General features: G+C 35.1%; 1 protein-coding gene across 2 annotated transcripts in view; it reads left to right on the top strand.

The window, feature by feature from the left end:
- The window catches only part of LOC138695076 (F-box/LRR-repeat protein 2-like), a 361,245-nt gene that overhangs the window by 256,387 nt on the left and 78,953 nt on the right, over positions 1 to 25,905 (top strand). The window contains exon 3 of one of the 2 annotated variants that reach the window (XM_069819443.1): positions 8,701 to 14,158. The exons of the other annotated variant lie outside the window; for it this stretch is intronic. Within the exon in view, the coding sequence (XP_069675544.1) occupies positions 8,736 to 10,319 (1,584 nt within the window). The 5' untranslated portion in view covers positions 8,701 to 8,735 and the 3' untranslated portion in view covers positions 10,320 to 14,158. Of the gene's footprint in view, positions 1 to 8,700; positions 14,159 to 25,905 lie in introns of those variants that run through there. 2 annotated transcript variants of the gene reach the window in all.

The following is a 25,905-nucleotide window of genomic DNA, read 5'->3' as shown; positions in this document are numbered from 1 at the left end:
CTGCGCTACAGTGCCTACCAAAGCTCTAGTTTCGTTTCCCCGTGCCTTCCATGTTGCTGGATGCACGCACACACTTCCAAGGCAACCAGAATATTCCAAATGGCGCCACAATATCTTATTACATAAGGCATTCAACACTTACATCATATATAATGAATCAGGAGATGGAAATATTGTATTTTTAAACAACATTCGAAGTTCTTAACCAGCACAAACTAGTCAAATGATGCAAAAACAAATCCTGAAACTTTCCTTTTATGGGCATTTTATTTATTAGATCATTGTTATTTTTGTTATATATTCTCACAGTTGTGAATGGTAATTGGTGCATTTTCTTGTGAAGTTAGACATCAAGTGTATTTCTATACTTGCTTTTGTCGCAGCATAAAAGAAAATACGTTTCACACAAATAATAAGTCATCAGGAAAGCACACTTAGTGTACAGAGCAGGTTTGGCAATATTAGCATACCTTTACTTTAAACCATACCAAATATTTATGGCCTGCTTTAAATCGAAATTAGGTTAAACATTCTTAATCAGTTGCATTGTAATTGATTGGCATCGATTTAGTTAAAAAGACATTTGCTAGCAAAGGATTGATATCCTCATGTTTCTCACATACATTTTCTTATAAAGGTGTGTTCAAGTTCATTAAGAAAATGCTTGAAATTTTTTTCTGAGATCAGAACATTTTTTTGCAGCGAAAAATTCTGTCATAGAGAAAATATGGAATATGATTAGCTCCATTGGAAATGACATGAATTATTCTAGTTTTTTTTGTTAACTCTGTGTCCTGGATGGGATATTTTGACTCCACTTTGATAGTTTTTTGAACTCAAAACACAGTAATGTTTATTATGGTTGAGTTTAGGATCATCTGCAATGTGTTATAGATACTTTCTGGTTTCACATTCCACATGAATGAAATCTCCCTGTCTCCCATTTCATTTATAAAATTAATTATTAGTGGTAGGGGTTTCGAAATACTCCATGTTATATTCTATATTACCAGTACATACAATTTTTTTCTATCTTGTAATGAGGAATATAGTTTATATTGGGTATTGGTGGCATAGTATGTTTTTAAAAAAATTAGAAAAACTTCTTTCAGATCCACTTGTGATACCAGTAATTTGTGGGAAATGAAAATGTGGAATACCAAAGATGTTAACATTGTCCTTAGTGTTCTGTGTGTTGTAGCCCATTAAAATAATTCTTACGTCACAAATTAGAGAATATCTAGGATGCTTCTTTAGAACACTGGATAGCTTGACTTTAACATTTTTGTTATATGACACTTCTGGTACTTCATTCATATTTTGCTGAAAGCATTTCACTACTTGGTGAATTTTACTCTTTTCCTTGATGATTCTTGAAGTTTAATTATTGCAGACAGATCTTTGAAATGGGTGCTTGTCTAAGAATTGGGTAGAATAAAAGAAACACGATGAAAACACGAATGGGTTACCGATGATACTCACATGCAACACTATATTGTTAATAAACTGAATGTACTCACCCTGCTGAGTTTTGTTGAGCTCTGCTTAGTACACAGGTAACATGTTTCCCCTCTATCGGTGAGCAAACACTGGGTTTGAGTTATATGTATGGTGGAATTTTGAAGATGGGATTCACTGGGAATTTGTTCCATGTAGAAATGGAGTATCTTTAAATTAATTACATGTAGGTGCAATTGTTCTATATGGCTGTGAAACTTGGACTCTCACTCTGAGAGAGGAACATAGGTTAAGGGTGTTTGAGAATAAGGTGCTTAGGAAAATATTTGGGGCTAAGCGGGATGAAGTTACAGGAGAATGGAGAAAGTTACACAACACAGAACTGCACGCATTGTATTCTTCACCTGACATAATTAGGAACTTGAAATCCAGACGTTTGAGATGGGCAGGGCATGTAGCACGTATGGGCGAATCCAGAAATGCATATAGAGTGTTAGTTGGGAGACCGGAGGGAAAAAGACCTTTAGGGAGGCCGAGACGTAGATGGGAGGATAATATTAAAATGGATTTGAGGGAGGTGGGGTATGATGATAGAGACTGGATTAATCTTGCACAGGATAGGGACCGCTGGCGGGCTTATGTGAGGGCGGCAATGAACCTTCGGGTTCCTTAAAAGCCATTTGTAAGTAAGTAAGTAAGTAAGTAAGTAGGTGCAATTCAAAGAATGGTGAGTCAATTAATGATTTTTTAAAATATGTGTGTATCTAATGCTCTGGATTTAAAAACGAAGTCATCATACTTCTTGCTTCCCAATATTTTGATGGAAGGTCCACAAATGTCCTAAGAGTTTCACAATTAGCCAGGTGCTCCATCTCCATGTCCTCTTCTCTGGTGCACAGTAAGCATTTAGGTGAATTCAGCACTCCAATACGATGGAGGTGTTTACTGAGGCAATCATGACTAGTAATCAATCTAAACATGGCCACGGCAGATTTTCGAGGTAGATCAGGAATTAGTTTTGGATCTTTGAGTGATTCTTTGCATTTTGAATTTTGATGTTTTGCCTGTTCGCTGTTACTTATTCTTTTTATGACTCGTTTTATTGATTCATATGGGAACTTGAAATTTGTTTTTAAGTTGATATAAGTTCCTTTCTTTGCTAACATATCTGCTTTCTCGTTACCGTTCAGTCCACAGTGGGCCGGGATCCATTGGAAGACCACTTTTTTATTTAGCATTTGAATTTGAAGGGTACACAGGAATAACAATAAGGTCCATTTTAGAAAGTTTCGAGAAAAACGAATTTTAAAGTTTAAGCAGGTTATGCGGATATTTAATAGAAATTGACGTAGTGGAATGTCAAGAACGATTATTTCTTATTACTAGATAGACCACATGATAGTACTTCCTTTCCACTATAAGATGGCATTATTAACTCAATTTCGATTTTTGATGGACCTTGATCGTTTTTCCCGTGTACCCTTCATTTGTTTTACCATGCAATGAATTTCTTTTACTTTTTCCATTTTAGGGGATGTAGTTGAGCTGATGGACTGGATTGCAGCTTTGGAGTTAGACAGGACGACTATGTTTTTGCGATGGTTTAAAATATTGTGCTATAGAAATTGTTGCACTATTTTACTGTTATTGCTATGATATTAATTGTTCATATTTTTATGTTGCTGAATATTTTTTTTAAATCCATCACTAACAGAAGCAGGCTTCCAATTACAATTATTATTATTATTATTATTATTATTATTATTATTATTATTATTATTATTATTGATATACTATATTAGAAGAAATAATTTGGTAACCACATAAAGAATTTATCTCATTCAGTATCAGCTGTTCTTGGAAGCAGCAAGACATGAAAACTACCCATTGCATGCCACTGGACCATCTTACTGCAGTAAAATTGGTATAAATCCAAAAATAATGACGTCACTAACATTCTTGCGTAGGCTTCTGTCATGTCTGTAATTGTACAGATTCCAGACATCCCATTTCACCCAGGACAGTCTCCTTTTTAGGAATTTTGTTCCTGTGTCATAGTAAAGTGTAACTGGGATGCTAAATGTGCCTTTTCTTTTACAAAATGATTTGAATGTGTAATGTTTAATTTCTCGCCACTCTTCAGAGGTCGCCAAAAAATTGGGTTCCATTATAAAAAGATTTTTTGAGAAAAGAGAGGATTTTACCTACATTATTTTCTTATGAAACTAGTTTGTAATATTTTTAGAAGATATGTTACATATTGAAGTAGAAGAAGTATCGGTTTTTGGGATGATAAAAAAAAAAATGAACTAGAGCTGTCTTATATGCTTCGGCAGTTTTTGGACATCGTGAAAGAATCATACAGTACTCGAAACAACACACTTTGTTGAGCCAAGTCTCATAACTTAGATCTTTTTTTTTTTTTTTTTTTTTTTTATGATTTGATTGTTTTGGAAGGTTTTTGTAACTTAACTGTCATCTTGCTGTAACACTTTTTATATACACCATCTATGTTTCTGAGTTTTTCTTAAGTACGACAATCTGGATTCATAATAACGATATTTAGTTGTTATTACTCTTTGGCTTGAGTCTGTCTGGCTCAAATGCTCCCATTGAGATGATTTTCTCTCAGATAAAAACACTTGGTGGCCCGAAGAGGAAAAACAGGCTACAAGTGAATACCCTCGAGTCAATTTTGTTGTTTAAAACATGTTACAAGGATCTTACTGGTCTGAAGATCTTTAAAATAATATTTTACTCTTGAAATCAAAACTGTTCACTTTTACGAGATGTACAGCTGTCAAAAAAAAAAAAAGTGGCCGCACTCGTGAACAGCGAATATTTTCAAAGTCCACTTCGGGTCGCGGCGATGTTACACGATGCATGTGCTTGTACAAGCAGTTCCGGAACTATGAAAGTGTTCCATATCTGCGCCTCGTAGACCGGCGGTAGAGTGCTTGTTTAATGATTCAAAGATTGTGGGTTCGGGCCTTCTTCAAGTTTTCATTTTATTTTTTAATCGTTCTTAAGCGATGTAAATGCTATTCAAATTATCATTTATATTCAGTTATCGTTCTTTATGGATATCACGTTATTTATATTTTGTTATTGTTCTTGAGAGATATGAATAAAATTCAAGTAATCATTTGTATTCTGTTATCGTTTTATAACGATATGAATAATAATTATTATTATTATTGTATCTCCAATGGGGGTTAACCCTATTTTACATATATATGTTAGGGCTATAGTTTCATACACAAAAAATATATGCATAAAGAGAAATGGAAAAGAAAATTAAATTAGCTTACGCGATGTAAACAAAACATAAACAATCTGTAAATTAGGCATTGCGATTGCAAAACAAATATCAGGTATCAATTTGAAACATACAAAAACATTAACAACACACATACGTAACACTTCTATAACACAAATATGCAGCTTTCCGTACCATACATCATAAATTAATACACAATAGTCACACAAACGCAATCAAACTATAATTACGACATTGCGACGACATCAAGCATCCCATAACTGACTCACATACATAACAAATCAAGCATCCGTTACAACACATACACTTCAACATAGTAACCACACTTTTAAAAGTTACAAATTTTGCTCCAAGAAGAATAAATAGGACACTATTACTAATTACTATTCTTCTACAATTTCTTAAATACATCTGTAATAAATCTGTGAAATTCCGATATGAATAATATTCACATTTTTTATATTCTGTTATCGTTCTTTAGCGATATAAATAAAATTCAAGTTATCATTTATATTCTGTTTTCCTTCATTAGCATTATAAAATAATATTCAAGTTATTATATTGTTATTGTTCTTTCGCAATATAAATAATCTATATTTTATGTAAGTAATTATTATAACACAAATAACCATCTTTCTTTGTAAAATAGGTTATTTTATTTAGATAATTAAATACGTATTATATAATATCTTATATTAATTAAACAAACCGATATTTATCATTTATATTTGTTATCGTTCTTTAGTGATACTGTATAAATAATATTCAAGTTATTTATATTGTAATCGTTCTTTAGCAATATAAATAACATAAATTTAATATTAGGTTTGGAAAAATCCAGTTGCATAATACTGGTATTAGTTTTTTTTTTGTATTATTACATTATACTATCTTGAACCACAATAAAATGAAAAGGAGTAACGAGGAATTGAACCTGAGACGTTGACATTTAAATTTCGACGTTTGTTCACTGAGCTACGAGGGCAAAAGTGTGGAAATATTTTCGGAAAAATTGGCCCAATCACACTCTAAGATTTTCTGATGATTCGTAGAAGCTAGTCCAGGATGCGGGGGGCAAAGGCTATTGACATTTCCCGGTCTCTGATCGGGTCAAACATCCTGATAGAATTAATATTTAACCCTTGCTGTAACTTTCGGTGAAGTCCGGAGGGCCCAATTAGTCAAATCCACTCTCCTCATCTCCACGCTTGGGCCCCCTGGAATTTAATAAGATGCGAAAGAGATAGTGGTGTGCGGAAAGCAACGGGATGTTACCGCATTTAGACCTATCCTTCCCAAGAAAAACTGCAAACATGAATAAAGGAAGCTTTTAATAGAAGAAGAAGGATCTTCTGCAGACCTCTGGAAAAAGAACTAAGGAAGAGACTAGTGAAGTGCTTTGTGTGGAGTGTGACATTGTATGGGGAAGGAACATGGACATTACGACGAAATGAAGAGAAACGAATTGAAGCATTTGAAATGTGGATGTGGAGAAGAACGGTGCGTGTGAAGTGGACAGACAGAATAAGAAATAAAATTGTGTTTGAAAAAGTGAGTGAAGAAAGAATGATGCTGAAACTGATTAGAAAGAGAAAAAGGAATTAGTTGAGTCTCTGGTTGAAAAGAATAATAGACGACATTAGGATATGTGGATCATATGCGGAGACTAAGAGGAAGGCAGAAAATAGGAAAGATTGGAGATTGCTGGGTTTGCAATGAAAGACCAGCCCATGGACAAAAGACTTACGTATGTATGTTCAGAATGCCTGGAATATCGTGTCTAAGAACAGTCGCTATTTGCAAAGACTAGTCGATTCCATGCCCACTCGACTGCAAGATGAACGAGATAAGAGGAAGATAGACTAAATATTGAATTGTGGCTTTTTGTTTTGTTTTTTGAACACTTAATTGTTTGAATGTTTTAAGGCCGACGCCAGTAAATTTGTTTTGTTTATGCCACGAAAGATATTTTTATTGAGAATAAAATCTTTTTTCTTTCCATTTGCAGCCACAATATCATAATGATAAAGTCATGGCATAATATATTAATGAACCTGATGTTAATTACTAAAATAATCGTAAAAGAGAAAGGAGCCATTATATATAGTTTGTCTCTCTCAAAAACAGAACAAAAAAGAATATAAAAAGCACGAGGTTGTAGTCGAACGCAGGATCTCACGAATAAGAGGCCTGAACACTACCATTATGCTATCGAATCACACACAGAATACTTCAAATATAACTGTAGATATCAGGCAACGTGGTCCAACAACATGTAACATCGCCTGTCTCCGAATTGTAGCGAAGATACCTGAAGGGAACTTTGTTTCAGGAGAGCGGCCACTTTTTCTTTTGACAGCTGTACATTCTCCAGATCAAGAAATTGATCAGAAACTGAGGATTGTCACCTGGATAGCGAGTTGGTATAGCGCTGGCCTTCTATGCCGAAGGTTGCGGGTTCGATCCTGGGCTAGGTCGATGGCATTTCATTTAAGTGTACTTAAATGCTACAGGCTCATGTCTGTAGATTTACTGGCATGTAAAAGAACCCCTGCGGGACAAAATTCCGTCACATCTGGTGACGCTGATATAACCTCTGCAGTTGCAAGCGTCGTTAAATAAAACATAACATTAACTGAGGATTGTCACTACCCCATGGATAACTAATGTTGAGGACAAGGGTGAGACTGAGTTGACTTGACAAAGGTGCAATGTTATCACAATTTTTGTAAAAGTGAATTTAGTTTGCTTTTACGTAATAGCCGAATTTATAAATATCTACCTTTAGTGAATTAAAATTAATAGAGAACACATTGTATGCCAATTCTGAGAAGTATATTCATTAGACTAATCTTGGAATGTAGGCTTTCACGGCCGGCGTTGATGGGATGCGTATTTTCCGGGCTAGAGGGCCATGGTCTGTCGGTGTTACAACCAAACGTTTCGTCCACTGCTCTGGTGAACATCTTCAGTGGCGTGGTACACGTGTGCGGAGAGATCTGCTGTGTGTATCAGGAACTGGCATTGAGACTGGTAGCACGTCGGTATTTAAGTGTGGGGCTGTTGTTGCTTATCGTTGTCGCCGCGGTCCGCACTAGTGACTGCGGTGTTCTGATTGTTTATGGTAGTGTCTAATTGTCGGAGAAAGGGTTTGATGTGTGTGCTTCTGAGGGCCGGATACCAAGCTTTGTTGACCTTGAGTCCTTCCTCCTTACGATTAAAATTGTTTTTGTGTTTATGAATCTCAATAGCTTCCCAATGTAACCTGGCATAGAAGTGTGGCGTACTGCTTAGGATGTCAGTGTCCTGGAACCTGATGTTGTGATCCCCATCATTATAAGCATGCTCGGCTACGGCTGACTTGTCCACATAACCTAGACGACAGTTCCTTCTATGCTTGGTGATTCGGGTCTTGAAGCTACGCTGTGTTGTACCTATGTACACTGACCCACAGGAACACGGGATTCTGTATACTCCAGCTACCAGTCTCAATTCCAGTTCCTGATACACACAGAAGATCTCCGCACACGTGTACCACGCCACTGAAGATGTCCACCGGAGTAGTGGACGAAACGTTTGATTGTAACACCGACAGACCACGGCCTTCTAGCCCGGAAAATACGCATCCTATTCATTAGACTATTATAAAAATAAGCCCAATGAATACAGTGCATCTTTAAACCCCAAAATTTTAAATGTAAGCCCACATTATATGGAACTGCAGTAGTACTAGAATCTTTTGTCATACAACAAAATGTATCAGTTTTATATTTTGAAAATATGGGATCCCTCGTTACTCTAATATTCTTTGCCATTCCATAAAATAGTTCGACAGGACAGAAATTAGTAAGATATATTAGAAGATAAAATCGAAGACTGTGTTATTAAGATTAAGCAAAAATATTTAAGAAAATGTGAACTAAATTTTTCTAGAAAGTAATATAAATTTGAAATTGTTTCAGTTTGGTGTGTGATCTGCAGCAGTGTCGGTGGCAAGATGATTGAACTGTTATCAAATGAAGTGATGCTGGAGATATTCTCGTATTTGAACATGTATGATTTGGCTCTCTCTGTACAACATGTGAACTCTCGATGGATGGAGCTGTCTAGAAATAAGAAGCTGTGGAAAGGCAAAGTATTTGTACCTGATGACAGAATGCTGGACAAAGCTAGGGTGAATATCATAAAAAACATGCCATCCCTGAGGGCTTATGTGTCCACTAAAGGTAGAAACACAGAACTGATTATTAACGCATTATGCACATACTGTGAAGATATTGAACATTTGGATTTGGATGAAAGCCATACACTGGAGTATCCTCTTTTGGTAAAACTTACGAACTGCTTTTCTAATATAAAGAAATTAACAATCCCATACCTTACAAAAGACAATCTACCACAGTTTTCCCAACTAATAGGCAGTCTCCAGAATCTAACTCATTTAGGTTTCACTGACCGATATGAAAAAGTAGAAGATGAAGTACTGAAACCAATTGCTGATGGGTGCCCTTCTTTGCAGCACATGGATTTAGCGGACAACCAGTTCAAGGATGAAGACGTTAGGTATTTCCTAACAAAGAAGCAAACACAACTGTTATCTTTTCATGTCGAGTGTTACATATCGTTAGAAACATTCAAATGTATAATACAGTGTAAGAACCTGGAACATTTACACTATACTGGTTTTTTCCGGTTTTCAGATATGACTTCCAATGACTTTAAACTCATAAGACATCTGAAGAATTTGAAGACTTTAATGCTGCAGTATCTCTCTGATACACAGTTTAAAGCAGTTCCTAGTTTATTTGAAGCAGGTTCTTTATCCAATGTAACCAAACTAGTATTTGATGCATACGACTTGAGCTCTGTATTGAAGAACTGTCCTCAACTCATTGAGCTTTATGCACGTGGCACGAGGCATGTGTTAGAAGAAGGATTTAAACACATTGGTAACTGCAAGAACTTGAGATATCTGACACTTTCAGATTGTCCGGAAGTACTTGGAAAATGTTTAGAATATGTAGCAGCTGGTTGTCCTAACTTACGGGATCTTAGTTTGTCACACTTTGTTGACTTAAATGATTCCCTACTTCCTACTTTACACAAGTGCAAAAACTTGAGAGTTTTACATGTAAATAACTATGGTTTCAGAGGGTTTACTTTTGAGTTGATTCCATCATATCTTGGTCACGTGAAAGAACTCTGTATATATGAATGTACAGTGGAGGATGTATTGTGGGGCACACTGTTATCCAAAATGCCGGGTTTGAAATTAAGAAGATATGTTGACAGTGATAGTGATAGTGATGATGATGATGATGATGATGATGATGATTACAATATTGGTGATGATGATGATGATGACGATAATGGTGATGATAATGATGACGATAATGATTGTATTGGTAATGATGTTGACGATAGTGATTATACTGGTAGTGATGTTGATGATAAAAATTATAATTTACGTGGTTATGAATGCGATTATGATGATGATGATGATGATGATGATGATGATGATGATGATGATGATGATGATGATGATGATGACGACGACGACGACATACAAGGAAATGGATGAAATTTTTTTTAGTTTCTAATGTCCAAATCATTATTTCACATAATACAAAAGTACCTTATTTTGTTGGAAATACATTCTTAAGTGATCCGAGATACAATTCATCGTGCACTGTGAGCTGTACTTTATCAGAGAAGTGCAAAGAGGAAAGAATGGTGCAGGAAATTGAAGTTATATTTGCTGCTGGAAATGTGTGTCACTGCGAAAATGTGTGATGCTGCAGAAAATGGTGTTTATCAAACTGATCCTACATTGATTTTACCCAGAGTTGTGGTAAAAAATTTTCCATAGTCATTGTCTGTCAGTGAATACATCCGATGTAATTTAATAATAATTAGTAAGCAGTGGCGGCTCCTGCATATTTCTTAAGAGGAGGAAAGAAGTTAACAGCGCAAAATGACACCTTCTTGAGAGAAACATGCTACAAATTAGCCTACATGCATACATGTAACACCAGGTAGTGTTGAGGTTGGCCTTCTCTTTCGTATAGCAATAATCTGTTCTTGTAAACTGAGTTTCCTAAATTATCCAAATATGTTTTCACTTGCATTCATTGGTGGATAATTTCATAAATTAACAATTACAAGGAAATTCACAAACTCGCAGCATTTTTAGCGCACACTACAGCATCATACGTGTTGGTAGAGACTAGCTACTAACACATAACCAGAACCATTTTACGGAAGTGGGAATGAGAAATAATCTGTTAAGAAAGCGAGAACACTGCACCCACTCACATGGTCTGTGTTGCCACTTGTACATTTTACAAGTTCAGTATCACATGCTTTTGAAGAATGTCAGTTCTTGTAAAGTCATACTACCATTATTGTTCAAAGCTGCCGGTGGCCGATTAATTTTTTTGTGTTAAAAATAATGTAGTTTGGAGTACATTCAATTTGAAATATATTTGTACAAAACTGACAACTTGGCTGTTGTCCTGTCTAGTAGACAATGAATGGAAGTGAATTTCAGGGGCCAAAAAGATCTGCGATACTAACGTAGAACTACTTCCTCTTTGTTTTATATAAATCTAACTTCAACTTTAAGATATTCTCGAAAGTTTGAAACCATGAGTAGTAGCTTATATAAAATGCAATGAATAATATATTTTGATTTATGATTTAAAAAAAGTTTATATGGTGTTTTTCATAGCTTTGCGTTAAAACTGCTTTTATTGTGCCTCCTCCTAGATGTGTTATAGTCTGGTTGAATGCAGCATCATTAGATGGCAGCGGTAGCGAGTTTGCGGTTTGCTGCAAGATCAGTCGGTTTCTATTTCCCGCCCATGCGCTGGTTCAGAGGAGGATCTCCTCCCTAACTGTTCATTCCCTTGCTTTAAAACTCTGCTTCTTTCTCTGGCCGCTACTGCGCTGTTGTCTATGTGTGTTAACTGCAGGAAAGGAAGCACACAAACAATCTCGCATCTTTCTCACAGTTTTCTAGCGGTACATGAGCGCGCGTCATTTAAAACTCGATCAACCGAGGTTTTCTTATAGTTGTGAACTTAAAAATTATCGAATCTTCCTCGAATTTCAAGGCATATATTTCATTTGGTATTTACCTTCAAAAGAAGAAAAATGTGAGGAGGACGTTCCTTCCTTCCTTCCTTCCTCCGAGAAACCGCCACTGTTAGTAAGTTGTTTGTGTACCTTATCTGAAACAAGAGCACAATAATGATTCAGTTAAAAAAGAAAGTGGTAGACAAGTTTTCGTGTGAATTTTTTTCGTACAGTAAACTGACAGATTATTAAAAATAATAATGTCGAAGAAGTAATGGGAAATTAGTTACTTGTCAATCCCACAAGACTTGAATTTCCAAAACGGGTATCACATTAGTAACTGAGTGCACCTTGTTGTTTAGCGATTGTCATAGTTTACATTTATAATTAACAAAGTTAGTGTAACGAGTTACTGGTTAAAGGAAAGACTAATGTATTATTTACACAATGTTTCGTTGTTTCCTACTTAGCATTATTTTTGACATACCATGCAATTTCATTAACTCACAACAACTGGTTGCTGTAGAAACTCCAGAAATAACAAGACCAGGATCAGTTATTACACGGTTGTGTAGTAAGTAAATTGGCCTACATATATATAAGATTACACATATATATTTATTTCTCAATATATTATAATTATATTTTTTATATCTTCTTGTGATATATAAAATTAAAAACTATCTTCATAAAATATATTTATTTAAATTTAAACTGCTGTCATCGTGCAAAGAGAGTATATGCTACTTAGATAGTTTGGTAAATTAGTTTATAAACAATTTTTCTGTGTTAATTGGAATTATTGTGGTAGTCTGAATCAGTGACTAGTGTCTGCTACATATCCGCCATCTTTATGTATGTAGTGAAGTCCTGTGCTTGTTTCCAGTTTTATTTGTAATTTTGTTTCTGTATCCCCACCAAAAGCATACAAAATGAGAAGCCAAACACCAAAAACAAGAAATCAGAAACTATCATAATACCTAACTATAATTCTAAGATGATGGATATATAGCTGAAACTTATAATCAATTAATGTAAAATACAATAATAACTTCTATTAATAGGGGGAAGTAGTTTACATAACAAAATTAACAAATTGTTAGATATACAGATTGTAAAGATTTATATACATAGTGATTATACATAAGCTACTGTACGCACATCTAAGGAAATTATGATAGGAAGATATCACTATATTTACTGAAATACAAATAATTCTTGATTATGTTAATTTTCGTTCGAAGATATGAGGAAGACCTTTACGTGAGACTGTTTGAATATAAATCTAACTGTAAGTCATCATTTAATATACAACAGTTGCTAGACAAGTACTGTATACTAAATAGACCATGAACTACAGTTTATATTTTGGACAGCCATACCGTAACTACTTCCTGACTGGTGTTATTGTAGAATGGGTTGAAGATCCCACCATCTTGTTTATTGTTTAAGAGAAGTTCTGCTTCAACAGAGACCAAAGGTGTAAACTGCATTTTTATTTCTGACGTTGAAAATTGAACATGGTATTCTATGTGAGTAAATGTAAAGCAGTGGACTGCAACAGATTCTTATTGTGAACAAATTTTTGTATTTACAATGTTGCTTTTCCTATGTACATTATCGACTTGTATGTATTGTTGAATGCAATAAAATGTATGCCGTTGAATGTATCATTTGCAGAAAAATTTTTTTAACCTTTGTTTGCCTAACTATTTTACTCAGGAAACTTTTTCCAGTTAAGGAAATGTAGAAATACAGACTACTTATGAAATGTTATAATATTGTAACTTTTATTCCTATTTTTACCCACTACCAGACAATAATGTGACTTTTATTGTTACTGATTCACCCTACAGCAATGGGTATTCCACTCAACACGGCAACACAATAGTCGTTATTGCACTCCACACGACGACAGTGACAATACTCGTGTATTATTGAGAAGAACAATGTACTCCTATAGTCCTGTTGCTCTAATTTCCGGCAGCCAATTGCGTTGCAGGTCGGGTACATTTAAACGTGTGCATCTTGTGATTCGCTTATGAAGACATTATTCGTTCATTTCTTAAGGTTCGATAAATACTTAATATAATTGCCCGCCATTTTGGCTCTTTCGTTGGCGTTCACAGGAAGCACACAAGGACGTTATTTGCCGCTCAATTATTTGCTGAATTACAGTGCATTTGATTTATTATCATAGGAGCTACGACATGATAATGTTTAACGGTATGGAAAATAGATTCCTCGTATGGTAGCTCGGCAACGAAAGAACAAAAATGACTTTATAGAGCCTTCACTTCCTAAGACGTAAGCAAAGAGGAGGAGTCACGCCGGGAATAAGAGCATCGCGACTATAATTTCAACTAATGTTCACAAAACACTATGTGCAGAACAAAACTGTCAGTTCTCAGGTAGTTCGCCTTGGCTAGTTCTTCTATCTCATTCACTCAAGTTCTCTGCACGTCGTACCCCGGTCTCGAAGACTGGCTTCCTTGCTTGCTCAAAGACTCACATGTAGACTGACTGATTCACTGCCGAAGACTGCTCGCGCTTTTATTACTAAACCACATGTTCTCGACATTCTATTCACGTGGCTTACAGAATCTTCAAGAGGGATATGGTTCTAGATGTTTTCCCTTGCTCTATCCGCTCCTCGCAGTCCCATAGTTTTCTTTCCCCTCGCCCCATGCTGTGCTACAGTGCCTGCCGAAGCTCTGTTTTCGTTTCCCCGTGCCTTCCCTCTTGCTGGATGTGCACACACTCCCAAGGCAACCAGAATATTCCAAATGGCGCCACAATATCTTATTACATACTGTAGAAGAGGGTAAAGTCGATCAAAATTTTGCAATTTTTTTTAATAATATTGAGGTTATGCAATGGAGCGAAGTTCCTCAGAAAATAGCATTTTGTCGTCATATCCTTCACTTACGAAGACACGTTACAAGAATTGAATTAGAATCTATAAAAAAAAACGGTTTTTTCTTATTTGACTTGTGATCGAAGTTAGGTACCTGCCTAAATAGGGTAAAATCGATCACCATTGAATTTTTAGTTTAAGATCGATTTTAAAATATTGCGGAGTAAAGTCGATTACTGTTTATATTTAAAAAAAAACAAATTAAGTGTATTACATATATTTTATTTGTTATTAGGGGGTGTAAAAACAATAATAGTCTTCAATATATGCCTATAGCATTATATAGTGTGTCTTTTGTTACTGTGATCATACTATTCTATACAATTAGGCCTATAGGTCTCCACTGTACAATCGTGACTATGATATCAACAAACAAAAATTTAAGAATTCAAAATTTACATTGAAATATCACCCTTCAATTATAATCTAAAATGCAATTCAACATTGTTTAGGTTTATATCAGATGTTATTTGAAATCTTCTCCTCATCATGTCACTTTAGAAACTACGTTGTTCCCATAGTCAGGTACAGAGGGGTATACAAAATATGTTCCTTTGGCAGTGCTTCTCTTACGCAAGAAATTCACTATAATTTCGTCTTCCTCTTTCCCCCACTATCCCATCAGTATAAGCTATACTATGACACTTTTCTGTTTATAAGTGTTAATTGGAGGTATTTCGGTGGACAATTTATTCTTCCTGCTGGTCCTATCAGTTTCGAGTAGGCCGATGGCATGATCGACTTAACCCTACAAAGGTACAAGTTTTCTTAAAATAATAGGTTTCAATACTAACATTTACGAACTGCGAAACTTTTATTTCAGGATACAATCTCAACGAAAAGTACCTACGTATACTTTCTGTCTCCTTTCACTGCTGACGATACTTTAGAGTTTGTAAGACTTTGTTTTCATTTAAGAGAAAAAGTTGAGAATAACAATTTTCACTTCAATGGTAGTTACACTGTGTTCCCATTGTTGGCATAATCTAAATTTAACAGAAGAAATACTGAAATCAGAAGTAAACACTGAAATACTGAAACAATTGTCTTTAGAGACAATTAATATTAAGTACCCTCCACAAAACTGGCTTCATTTATACACCGACGGATCCTTGATCTCCAGAGAACAAGGTGCCGGTGGAGGTGTTACGTGCTGTCTCTTCTCACTTTATAGATCACTTGGATATGGAACAACAAGTTTTGATGGTGAAATCATTGCAATAAGTGAATGTCTCAGGAATCTTCTATGCCACATCAATAAATTTAGGAATGCAGTTATATTGTCAGACTCCAAAGCAGCTATTCTATCAATCGTCTCTAAACACGCACCTTCATCTCAAACAGCAGAAATAACTAAAATGCTCTCTCAATTAATATGACTCAATAAAAGAATTGTATTCCAATGGATACCATCCCATTGTGGAATCCTGGGAAACGAGAATGCGGATGCTTTAGCAAAGAAGGGCAGCACTGCTACTTCCAGACCTGTTACTAAATCTACGTATTACTCTGTGAAGAGATTTATTAAATCTACATACTTAGACTTCAACAAACAAAATTTGATAACACAATCCCAAGGGAAAAAATGGAACTCTCTGCATCAAAATCCACAGTTAATTCCCGATTTATCACGAAAATCGTCTGAAGCTGCATTTAGATTGCCAACAGGCCATGATTGTTTAGCTAAACACCTGCATAGAATTGGAATATATCAGTCCCCTAACTGCCCATTGTGCAACTCAAACCAAGAAATGGATTCGGAACACCTCAAAATCTGTGCTTCATTGGCTGGTTATGATAATATCTTTGAAAAATATTGGAGTGCAAGAGGTCAAATGACTTTATTGTCAAACGTCTGGCATTAGAAAACAACAACAACATTTTTGTTATTTGACACTTCTTTTACTTTATTCATATTTTGCTGAAAGCATTTCACTACTTGGAGAATTTTAGTCTTTTCCTTAATGATTCAGGAAGTTTAATTTGTTCAGACAGATCTTTGAAATGGGTGCTTGTCTAAGAATTGGGCAGAATAAAAGAAACACGATGAAAACACAAATGGGTTACCGATGATACTTTCATACAACACTATATTGTTCAGAAACTGAATGTACTAACCCTGCTGAGTTTTTATTTATTTTTTGGGTTATTTTACGACGCTTTATCAACATCTAGATTATTTAGCGTCTGAATGATATGAAGGGGATAATGCCGGTGAAATGAGTCCGGGGTCCAGCAGCGAAAGTTACCCAGCATTTGCTTGTATTGCATTGAGGGAAAACCCCAGGAAAAACCTCAACCAGGTAACTTGCCCCGACTGAGATTCGAATCCGAGCTACCTGGTTTTGTGGCCAGACGTGCTGGCTGTGTCGGTGAGCAAACACAGGGTTTGAGTTATATGTCTGGTGGAATTTTGAAGATGTGATTCAATGGGAGTTCGTTCCATATAGAAATGGAGTGTCTTTAAATTGATTACATGTAGGTGCAATTCAAAGAATGGTGAGTCAATTAATGATTTTTTAAAATATTGTGCTATAGGAATTGTTGCACTATTTTACTGTTATTGCTATGATATTTATTTTTTTATTTTTATTTTGCTGAATATTTATTTTTTTAAATCTACCACCAACCGAAGCAGGCTTCCAATTACAATTATTATTATTATTATTATTATTATTATTATTATTATTATTATTATTATTATTATTATTATTATTGATATGCTATATTAGAAGAAATAATTTGGTAACCACATAAAGAATTTGTCTCATTCAGTATGAGCTGTTCTTGGCAGCAGCAAGACATGAAAACTACCCATTGCATGCCGCTGGACCACTGCAGTAAAATTGGTATAAATACAAAAATAATGACGTCACTAACATTCTTGCGTAGGCTTCTGTCATGTCTGTTATTGTACAGATTCCAGACATCCCATTTCACCCAGGACAGTCTCCTTTTTAGGAATTTTGTTCCTGTGTCATAGTGAAGTGTTACTGGGATGCTAAATGTGCCTTTTCTTTTACAAAATGATTTCAATGTGTAATGTTTAATTTCTCGCCACTGTCCAGAGCTCGCCAAAAAATTGCGTTCCATTATAATAAGGTTTTTTTGAGAAAAGAGAGGATTTTACCTACATTATTTTCTTACGAACTGGTTTGTAATATTTTCAGAAGTTAATGTTACATATTGAAGTAGAAGAAGGATCGGTTTATGGGATGATAAAAAAAAAAATGAACTAGAGCTGCCTTATATGTGTCAGCAGTTTAATTTTGGACATTGTAAGAGAATCATACTGTACTTGAAACAACACACTTTGTGGAGCCAAGTCTCATACCATCATAACGTAGTTCCTTTTTTTTTTTATGATTTGAAGAGTTCACGGGGAACAAGGATGAATGTCACAGTTTTGTTAAGGTTGATGTCATTATTTAATTCCATGGATCACTGCGAAATTTAATGTTGTTCTTATGAAAAATGGTAAAATATCACCACGAATACAGTAATCCTTTCCTTTATTTCTATAGAAATAGCACTACATCTTGCAGTTATAGACTCAATTTGATCATTATCTAATCCTTAACAGAAATGTGACATTCATCGTTTTTCCCGTGAACTCTTCATTTGATTGTTTTGGAAGGTTTTTTGTAATTTAACCGTCATCTTGCTGTAACACTTTTTATATACACTATCCACCTTTATGAGTTTTTGTTAAGTACGACAATCTGCATTCAAAATAAAGATATTTAGGTGTTATTACTCTTTGGCTTGAATCTGTCTGGCTCAAATGCTCCCATTGAGATGATTTTCTCTCAGATAAAAACACTTTGTGGCCCGAAGAGGAAAAACAGGCTACAAGTGAATACCCTCAAGTCAATTTTGTTGTTAAAAACATGTTACAAGAATCTTACTGGTCTGAAGATCTTTAAAATAATATTTTACTCTTGAAAATCAAAACTGTTCACTCTTACGAGATATACCTTAACTCCTCAATCTCCAGATAAAGAAATTGATCAGAAACTGAGGATTGTCGACCTGGTTGGCGAATTGGTATAGTGCTGACCTTTTATGCCCAAGATTGCGGGTTCGATCCTGGGCTAGGTCGAAAGCATTTAAGTGTGCTTAAATGCGACAGGCTCATGTCAGTAGATTTACTGGCATGTAAAAGAACTCCTGCAGGACAAAATTCCGGCACATCCGGCGACACTGATATAACCTCTGCAGTTGCGAGTGTTGTTAAATAAAACTTAACATTAACATTAACTGAGGATTGTCACTGCCCCATGGATAACAAATGTTGAGGACAAGGGTGAGCCTGTGTTTACTTGACAAAGGTGCAATGTTATCACAATTTTTGTAAAAGTGAATTTAGTTTGCTTTTGCGTAATAGCCGAATTTATAAATATCTACCTTTAGTTAATTAAAATTCATTTAGAACACATTGTATGCCAATTCTGAGAAGTATATCTATTCATTAGACTATTATAAAAATAAGCCTAATCAATACAGTGCATCTTAAAACCTCAAAATTTTAAATGTAAGCCCACATTATATGGAACTGCAGTAGTACTAGAATATTTTGTCAGACAACGAAATGTATCAGTTTTATATTTTGAAAATATGGGATCCCTCATTACTCTAATATTCTTTGTCATTGCATAAAATAGTCCGACAGGACAAAAAATTAGTAAGATATATTAGAAGATAATCGAAGACTGAGTTATTAAGATTAAGCAAAAATATTTAAGAAAATGTGAACTAAATTTTTGTAGAAAGTAATATAAATTTGCAATTGTTTCAGTTTGGTGTGTGATCTGCAGCAGTGTCGGTGGCAAGATGATTGAACTGTTATCAACTGAAGTGATGCTGGAGATATTCTCGTATTTGGATGTGACTGATCTGGCTCTCTCTGTGCAACATGTGAACTCTCGTTGGAAGGAGCTGTCTAGAGATAAGAAGCTGTGGAAAGGCAAAGCTTTTGTACCTGATGACACAATGCTGGACAGAGATAGGGTCAATATCATAAAAAACATGCCATGCCTGAGGGCTTATGTGTCGACTAGAGGAAGAAACACAGAACTGATTATTAACGCATTGTGCACATACTGTGAAGATATTGAACATTTGGATTTGGATAACAGGCATAGACTGGAGTATCCTCTGTTGGTAAAACTTACGAACTGCTTTTCTAATATAAAGAACTTAACAATCCCGTACCCTAGAGAAGATAATCAACTACAGTTTTCCCAACTAATAGGCAGTCTCCAGAATCTAACTCATTTAGGTTTCACTGACCGATATGAAACTGTAGATTATGGAGTACTGAAACCAATTGCTGATGGGTGCCCTTCTTTGCAGCACATGATATTAGGGAACAACCAGTTCAAGGACGAAGACGTTAGGGATTTCCTAACAAAGAAGCAAACACAACTGTTATCTTTTCATGTCGAGCGTTTCATATCGTTAGAAACATTCAAATGTATAACACAGTGTAAGAACCTGGAACATTTACATTATTCAAGTTCTTGCGTATTTTCAGGTCTGACTTCCAATGAATTTACACTCATAAGAAATCTGAAGAATTTGAAGACTTTAATACTGCGGCATCTCTCTCATATAGAGATCATGGCAGTTCCTAGTTTATTCGAAGCAGGTTCTTTATCCAATGTAACCAAACTAGTATTACCTGATGCATATGACTTGAGGTCTGTATTGAAGAACTGTCCTCAACTAATTGACCTTCATGTAATTGGCTCAGAGTATATGTTAAAAAAAGGATTTAAACACATTGGTAACTGCAAGAACCTGAGATATCTGACATTTTCAGAGTCTCGAGAAGCGTGGGATACATGTTTAGAATATGTAGCAGCTGGTTGTCCTAACTTGAGGGAACTTAATTTGTCGTCCTTTGTTCGCATATATGACTTTCAACTTCCAACTTTACGCAAGTGTAAAAACTTGAGAGTTTTACATTTAAGTGACTGTGCTTTCAGAGGGTTGACTTTTGAGTTGATTCCATCACATCTTGGTCACGTGAAAGAACTCGTTATATATGGAGGTATAGTGGAGGATGAAGTGTGGTACAGACTGTTACAAGAAATGCCGCATTTGAAATTAAGAAGAAGACATGTTGTGTGTTTATGATGATGATGATGATGGTGATGCTGATGCTGATTATTATTATATTCGTGGTGATGTTGACGATAATGATTGTATTGGTAATGATATTGACGATAGTGATTATACTGGTAGTGATGTTGACGATAAAAATTATGAATGCGATTGTGATGATTGATGATGATGACATACAAGGAAATGGATGAAATTTTTTTTTGAGTTTCTAATGTCCAAATCATTATTTTACATAATACAAAAGTACCTTATTTTGTTGGAAATACGTTCTTAAGTGATCTGAGATACAATTCTTCGTGCACTGTGAGCTGTAAGAATGGTGCAGGAAATTGAAGTTACATTTGCTGCTGGAAATGTGTGTCACTGCGAAAATGTGTGGTTCTGCAGAAAATGGTGTTTATCAAATTGATCCTACATTGATTTTACCCAGAGTTGTGGTGAAAAATTTTCCATAGTCATTGTCAGTCAGTGAATACATCCAATGACATTTAATAATACTTAGTAAGTTGTTTGTGTACCTTAAATGAAACAAGAGCACAATAATGATTCAGTTAAAAAAGAAATTGATAGACAAGTTTTCGTGTGAATTTTTTTGGTACAGTAATCTGACAGATTATTGTGAATTTTATTAGTAACAACAATGTAATTTATTCCTCACAACAATAATTCCTTTCTACAATTCGCCTTAAACGCTCTCGGCAACAATTGGATCTTCACTCAACACAGTATTCGTTATAGCACTCCACCGACGACAATGACAGTTTACTTGGACTATTACGAACAACAATGAACTGTTAATCTTAACTAATATTTACAAAGCACTATTTACAAATCAGAACTACCAGTTCTCAGTTCACAGTTCTTCTATCTCAGTCACTCGAGTTCACGGTATCTCGAACCACAGACCTTCAGAGACAGTTCACTGTACTCGAACTCGGGTCCCTCCAACTGCGGTCCACTGCACTCGAACTCAGGCCTTCGGATGCTGACGCAGATGCGGACGCACACTCGAGTCGAACTCCGGTTTGCTTGACTGGCTTGCTCACTGACTGAATAACTGAAAACTGCTGTCGTTCCTTCGCGACCGTAATTTATAACCACAGCGACGTAGCCTCAAAGGTTCCATGCGTCTCTAGAGATGGCACTCCAGAGAAATCCAGAGCCCTCTCCTCTCTACCAGCACCAGATGCGCGCGCACTCTCGCTCCACTCTCTCGCCGCGTTGGCCCTTTTCCCCTCTCCGCCGCGTGCCATCCCAAGTGCTCCGCGCGATCTTCTCTCTTGCGGGACGCTGGTCGTGAGTTCGAATCTCACGTCGCTGTCACATTATTAAAAAAAAATAATGTCAAAGAAGTAATGGGAAATTAGTTACTTTGCAATCCCACAAGACTTGAATTCCCAAAACGGGTATCACATTAGTAACTGAGTGCACCTTGTTGTTTAGCGATTTATATTTATAATGAACAAAGTTAATGTAATGAGTTACGGATTAAAGGAAAGACTTATGTATTTTTTTACATGGTGCACAGTGTGCAATATTCCCAATCTCGCTGGACAAAATTAATTTCTCACTTTCCTTTTTTTCAGATTTCGATGAAACTTTATATTCAAGTTTATATCAACCACAGAAAGATGTTTCAATTTTGATTTAAATCGGATGATTAAGTCAACCCTTTCACATATGGGTGAGAACGATATATTTGTTTTTAATGAACATATTACACTGAAAATAAGTTCTTGGTATGAAATATTTGTCCAATGTAGAATTTAATGTTTAATCGGAAAATTATATTTATAAATTCCCTTAAATAAGAGTTTAAATATTACAGTGAAACCTGTTCAAATCGGAACCTGAATAATCCAGAATCCTGTCTATTTCGGAACAATTTATTGGTCCTGGCGAAATTTGTATGTATTATGTGTAATTTTTCCTGAATAAAACGGAAACTGTCCAACGCGGAAACGGAAACTGTCTGCTACTGTTCAAAACGGAAACAATATTTTGGACACACTATATTTTGTAACTATATTTTGAAACAGCTTGTAATTTCAAGGAATATACGAAATATGTAGGTCACTAAGATAAAAAACAAGTTTTCTTTGCAAAATTCTAGAGGGTACGAGAGTGTGGTGGCCTGTCTGTCATAAATTTTATTACCCTGTTGACTAGGCAGACGAGTCCCTTCAAAGATTTTCAATTTGCATAAAATGTGGCATTAACATTAAGTGATGAAGTAAAAGTTATCGAGATAAAGGAAAATTGGAAACAAGGTCTATGTGAAATAATATAGAAGAGAAAACTCAGGTGTGACACTTTAAAAAATAAAGATCGTAATGAGTGAGTAGCGTGCGGCCAATATTGGTGACACAAAAGGAACCAGAAAGCAACTGTTTATGTGGAAATAAATGAACTGTTGTGGGAGTGGATTCTTCATGACCTTTCAAAGAACAAGCCAATTTCTGGATCTATTCTGCAAAGCAAGCTATTGAACTGGGAAAGAAATTAAATAAACCAGAATTCAAGGCTTCTAATAGATGGCTTCTAGTCCAATTAATTAATAATGTGCAGTGATATGCAGTACAGTATTAGAGTATAGTGTTAGATATTAAATAGAATGAGATTAGTAAACTTTAGTAATGTTTAATGACTAATGAGTGAGTTATGATAATATTTATACAGAAAATGAGATTTTAATCAAGATGATTCACCAACGTAATGAGCAACAGAAAGCTGATTTAATGTGATGAGTGTTAAATGGAATATTTTGTACTTCTTGCAGTTTGCGGCATGCCATTTTGTTTTTCATGTATATGAATGACAAAATAATACATTTTAATGTCACACCTGAATAATACGGAAACCTGTCCACAACGGAAAAAAAATTAGGACCATGTCACTTCCGTCTTGAACAGGTTTCACTGTATTTGTTTTTAATGAACATATTACACTGAAAATAAGTTCTTGGTATGAAATATTTGTCCAATGTAGAATTTAATGTTTAATCGGAAAATGATATTTATAAATTCCCTTAAATAAGAGTTTATATATTATTTTCTTTTCCAGAGGACACATTGTAGGCCTAATTAAAATTAATATGTGTAAATATTGAAATATTTGAAGTGTTGTAACAGGACAGAATATGTTTTGAAACACTTCAGTTAAAGAAATAATTGATTTTAATTAATTTATTTATTTTGATCCAATGGCAGGAACATTAATATTTGAATTAAATATTTAACTGAAAGCTAATTTACATATTATAACATCATTCTCAGTTTCATAATTTCTTGTAGTGAATTATCTAAGTTTTACTTCACTCAAAGTGATATGGCAAAATAAATAATACACTTTATAACACAAATGTGTGAAATGATTTGAATTTACAACAATTTCTTCAAACAAAAGATTTGTTTTAAATCCGTCATATTATTTTATGCCGTAATGAAGAGTGTATATACAACTGAGACAATAGATCTGCTGTTATTTGTCTAGAATAAAAATTGTAACACTAATAAAAATATAGGCTAATTTACAGGCATGCTTTATTCACTATCCATTTTACTGGAAATATCGCCAGATGCTTCTGACATTGCCTAGCTGCTTACTGGTGGACTGGGCAGTAGCAGATTAATTACTTGTGGTGTTAAGCTCCCACTTTTCTTCACGGGCAGATTTCTTAATGAAGAAATGAGGAGATCAGATGACACCAGCAACATTGATAAAAGATCTTGATTTTGTAGATATTCTTGACTTCTTTCTGGTATGTCCTTCCCTAAACTTTCTCAAATCTTTGTTCCTTGCTTCTTGTGCCTCTTCAGAAAGTTGTCCGATGGGTAATATGAAAGATTTTATTATTTCTGTGCTGTGAACTAAAATCTTGTGAACTGTTACCGGCATGAAATACCACGGATATAATTCCATATAGAGTGTTTTTATTTCTGCTGTGTATAATCTGAATGCTTCTAAATTTATATCGTAACCACTTGCTATTGTTTCCAAAATCACACAGAATCATCGTATAAGTTCTTCATTAATTCCAGTAATATCACTACTTTGTTTTGAATTTCTGAAGAATCTTCTTGCAGTATTACCATCATTACTGGTGCCACTACCTGGTTGAGGTTTGTCAACTGTGGGACCCATATCAGTTATGAATTTTTCTTGTATTACTTTTTTCCTTTCGTTACATACGGATTTGACCACCGTTTGTTGAGGCTGGATAAAAATGTGTCCAATGTATTTTTAATCTGAACTTCAATGTCATGTGTAGGCTAAAACACTCACAGTGGTTAAAAATTTCCTCATTTCGTGATTCTTTACTGCTTAGCCAAACATGGAATAGTTGCCGCCGCGTTACCGTGTGCGCCGCCACTGAAAACAATTAATTGCTGATAAATGCGCAAGAACGCACAAACTTTGAAACAAGGATTCAACACTCTAAATGTTGTTTTATTAAATGCTAAAAGAATTGTCGTAACCGGACGTGACCGGAGATACTAAAACTCCAATTATATTTGGAGAACTTGAGAAAAAATATTTTCAATTGTAATATTTAAACCCTATTGTAAGAAGAATAATAATTTACAAACTAAAAATTGAAGTATCATTAGTAAGAACATACCTGTCTGAACAGATTCCATATCTCAGAATACAAATAATAACTATCAGCTGGCACTTTTTCGCCTACACAGTGAGTTACTTTGCCTACAACTGAACCGGAGCGAGAAATGCAAGGAAGAATTCAGTGTTCCTTCTCCTGATAAAACAGTAAAAGCTATCCGTCACAACATTCTCCAAACATTAAAGAACATGAATTCATATTCATCTATGCCTAACTAAACGAGTCGAAATTTGATTTTTGTCCACCTAGATTGGGAAAATTGCACAATGTGCGATGTTTCGTTGTTTCCTACTTAGCATTATTTTTTACATACCATGCAATTTCATTAACTCACAATAACTGGTTGCTGTAGAAACTCCAGAAATAACAAAGTCATGATCAGGTATTACACGGTTGTGTAGGAAGTAAATTGGCTTACATTAA

This window comes from Periplaneta americana, chromosome 2 (genome assembly GCF_040183065.1).
Source record: "Periplaneta americana isolate PAMFEO1 chromosome 2, P.americana_PAMFEO1_priV1, whole genome shotgun sequence".
In the NCBI taxonomy this organism is placed as follows: domain Eukaryota; kingdom Metazoa; phylum Arthropoda; class Insecta; order Blattodea; family Blattidae; genus Periplaneta; species Periplaneta americana.
Note: the sequence above shows the minus strand (reverse complement) of the source record. Positions and strands in the feature narration are given on the sequence as shown.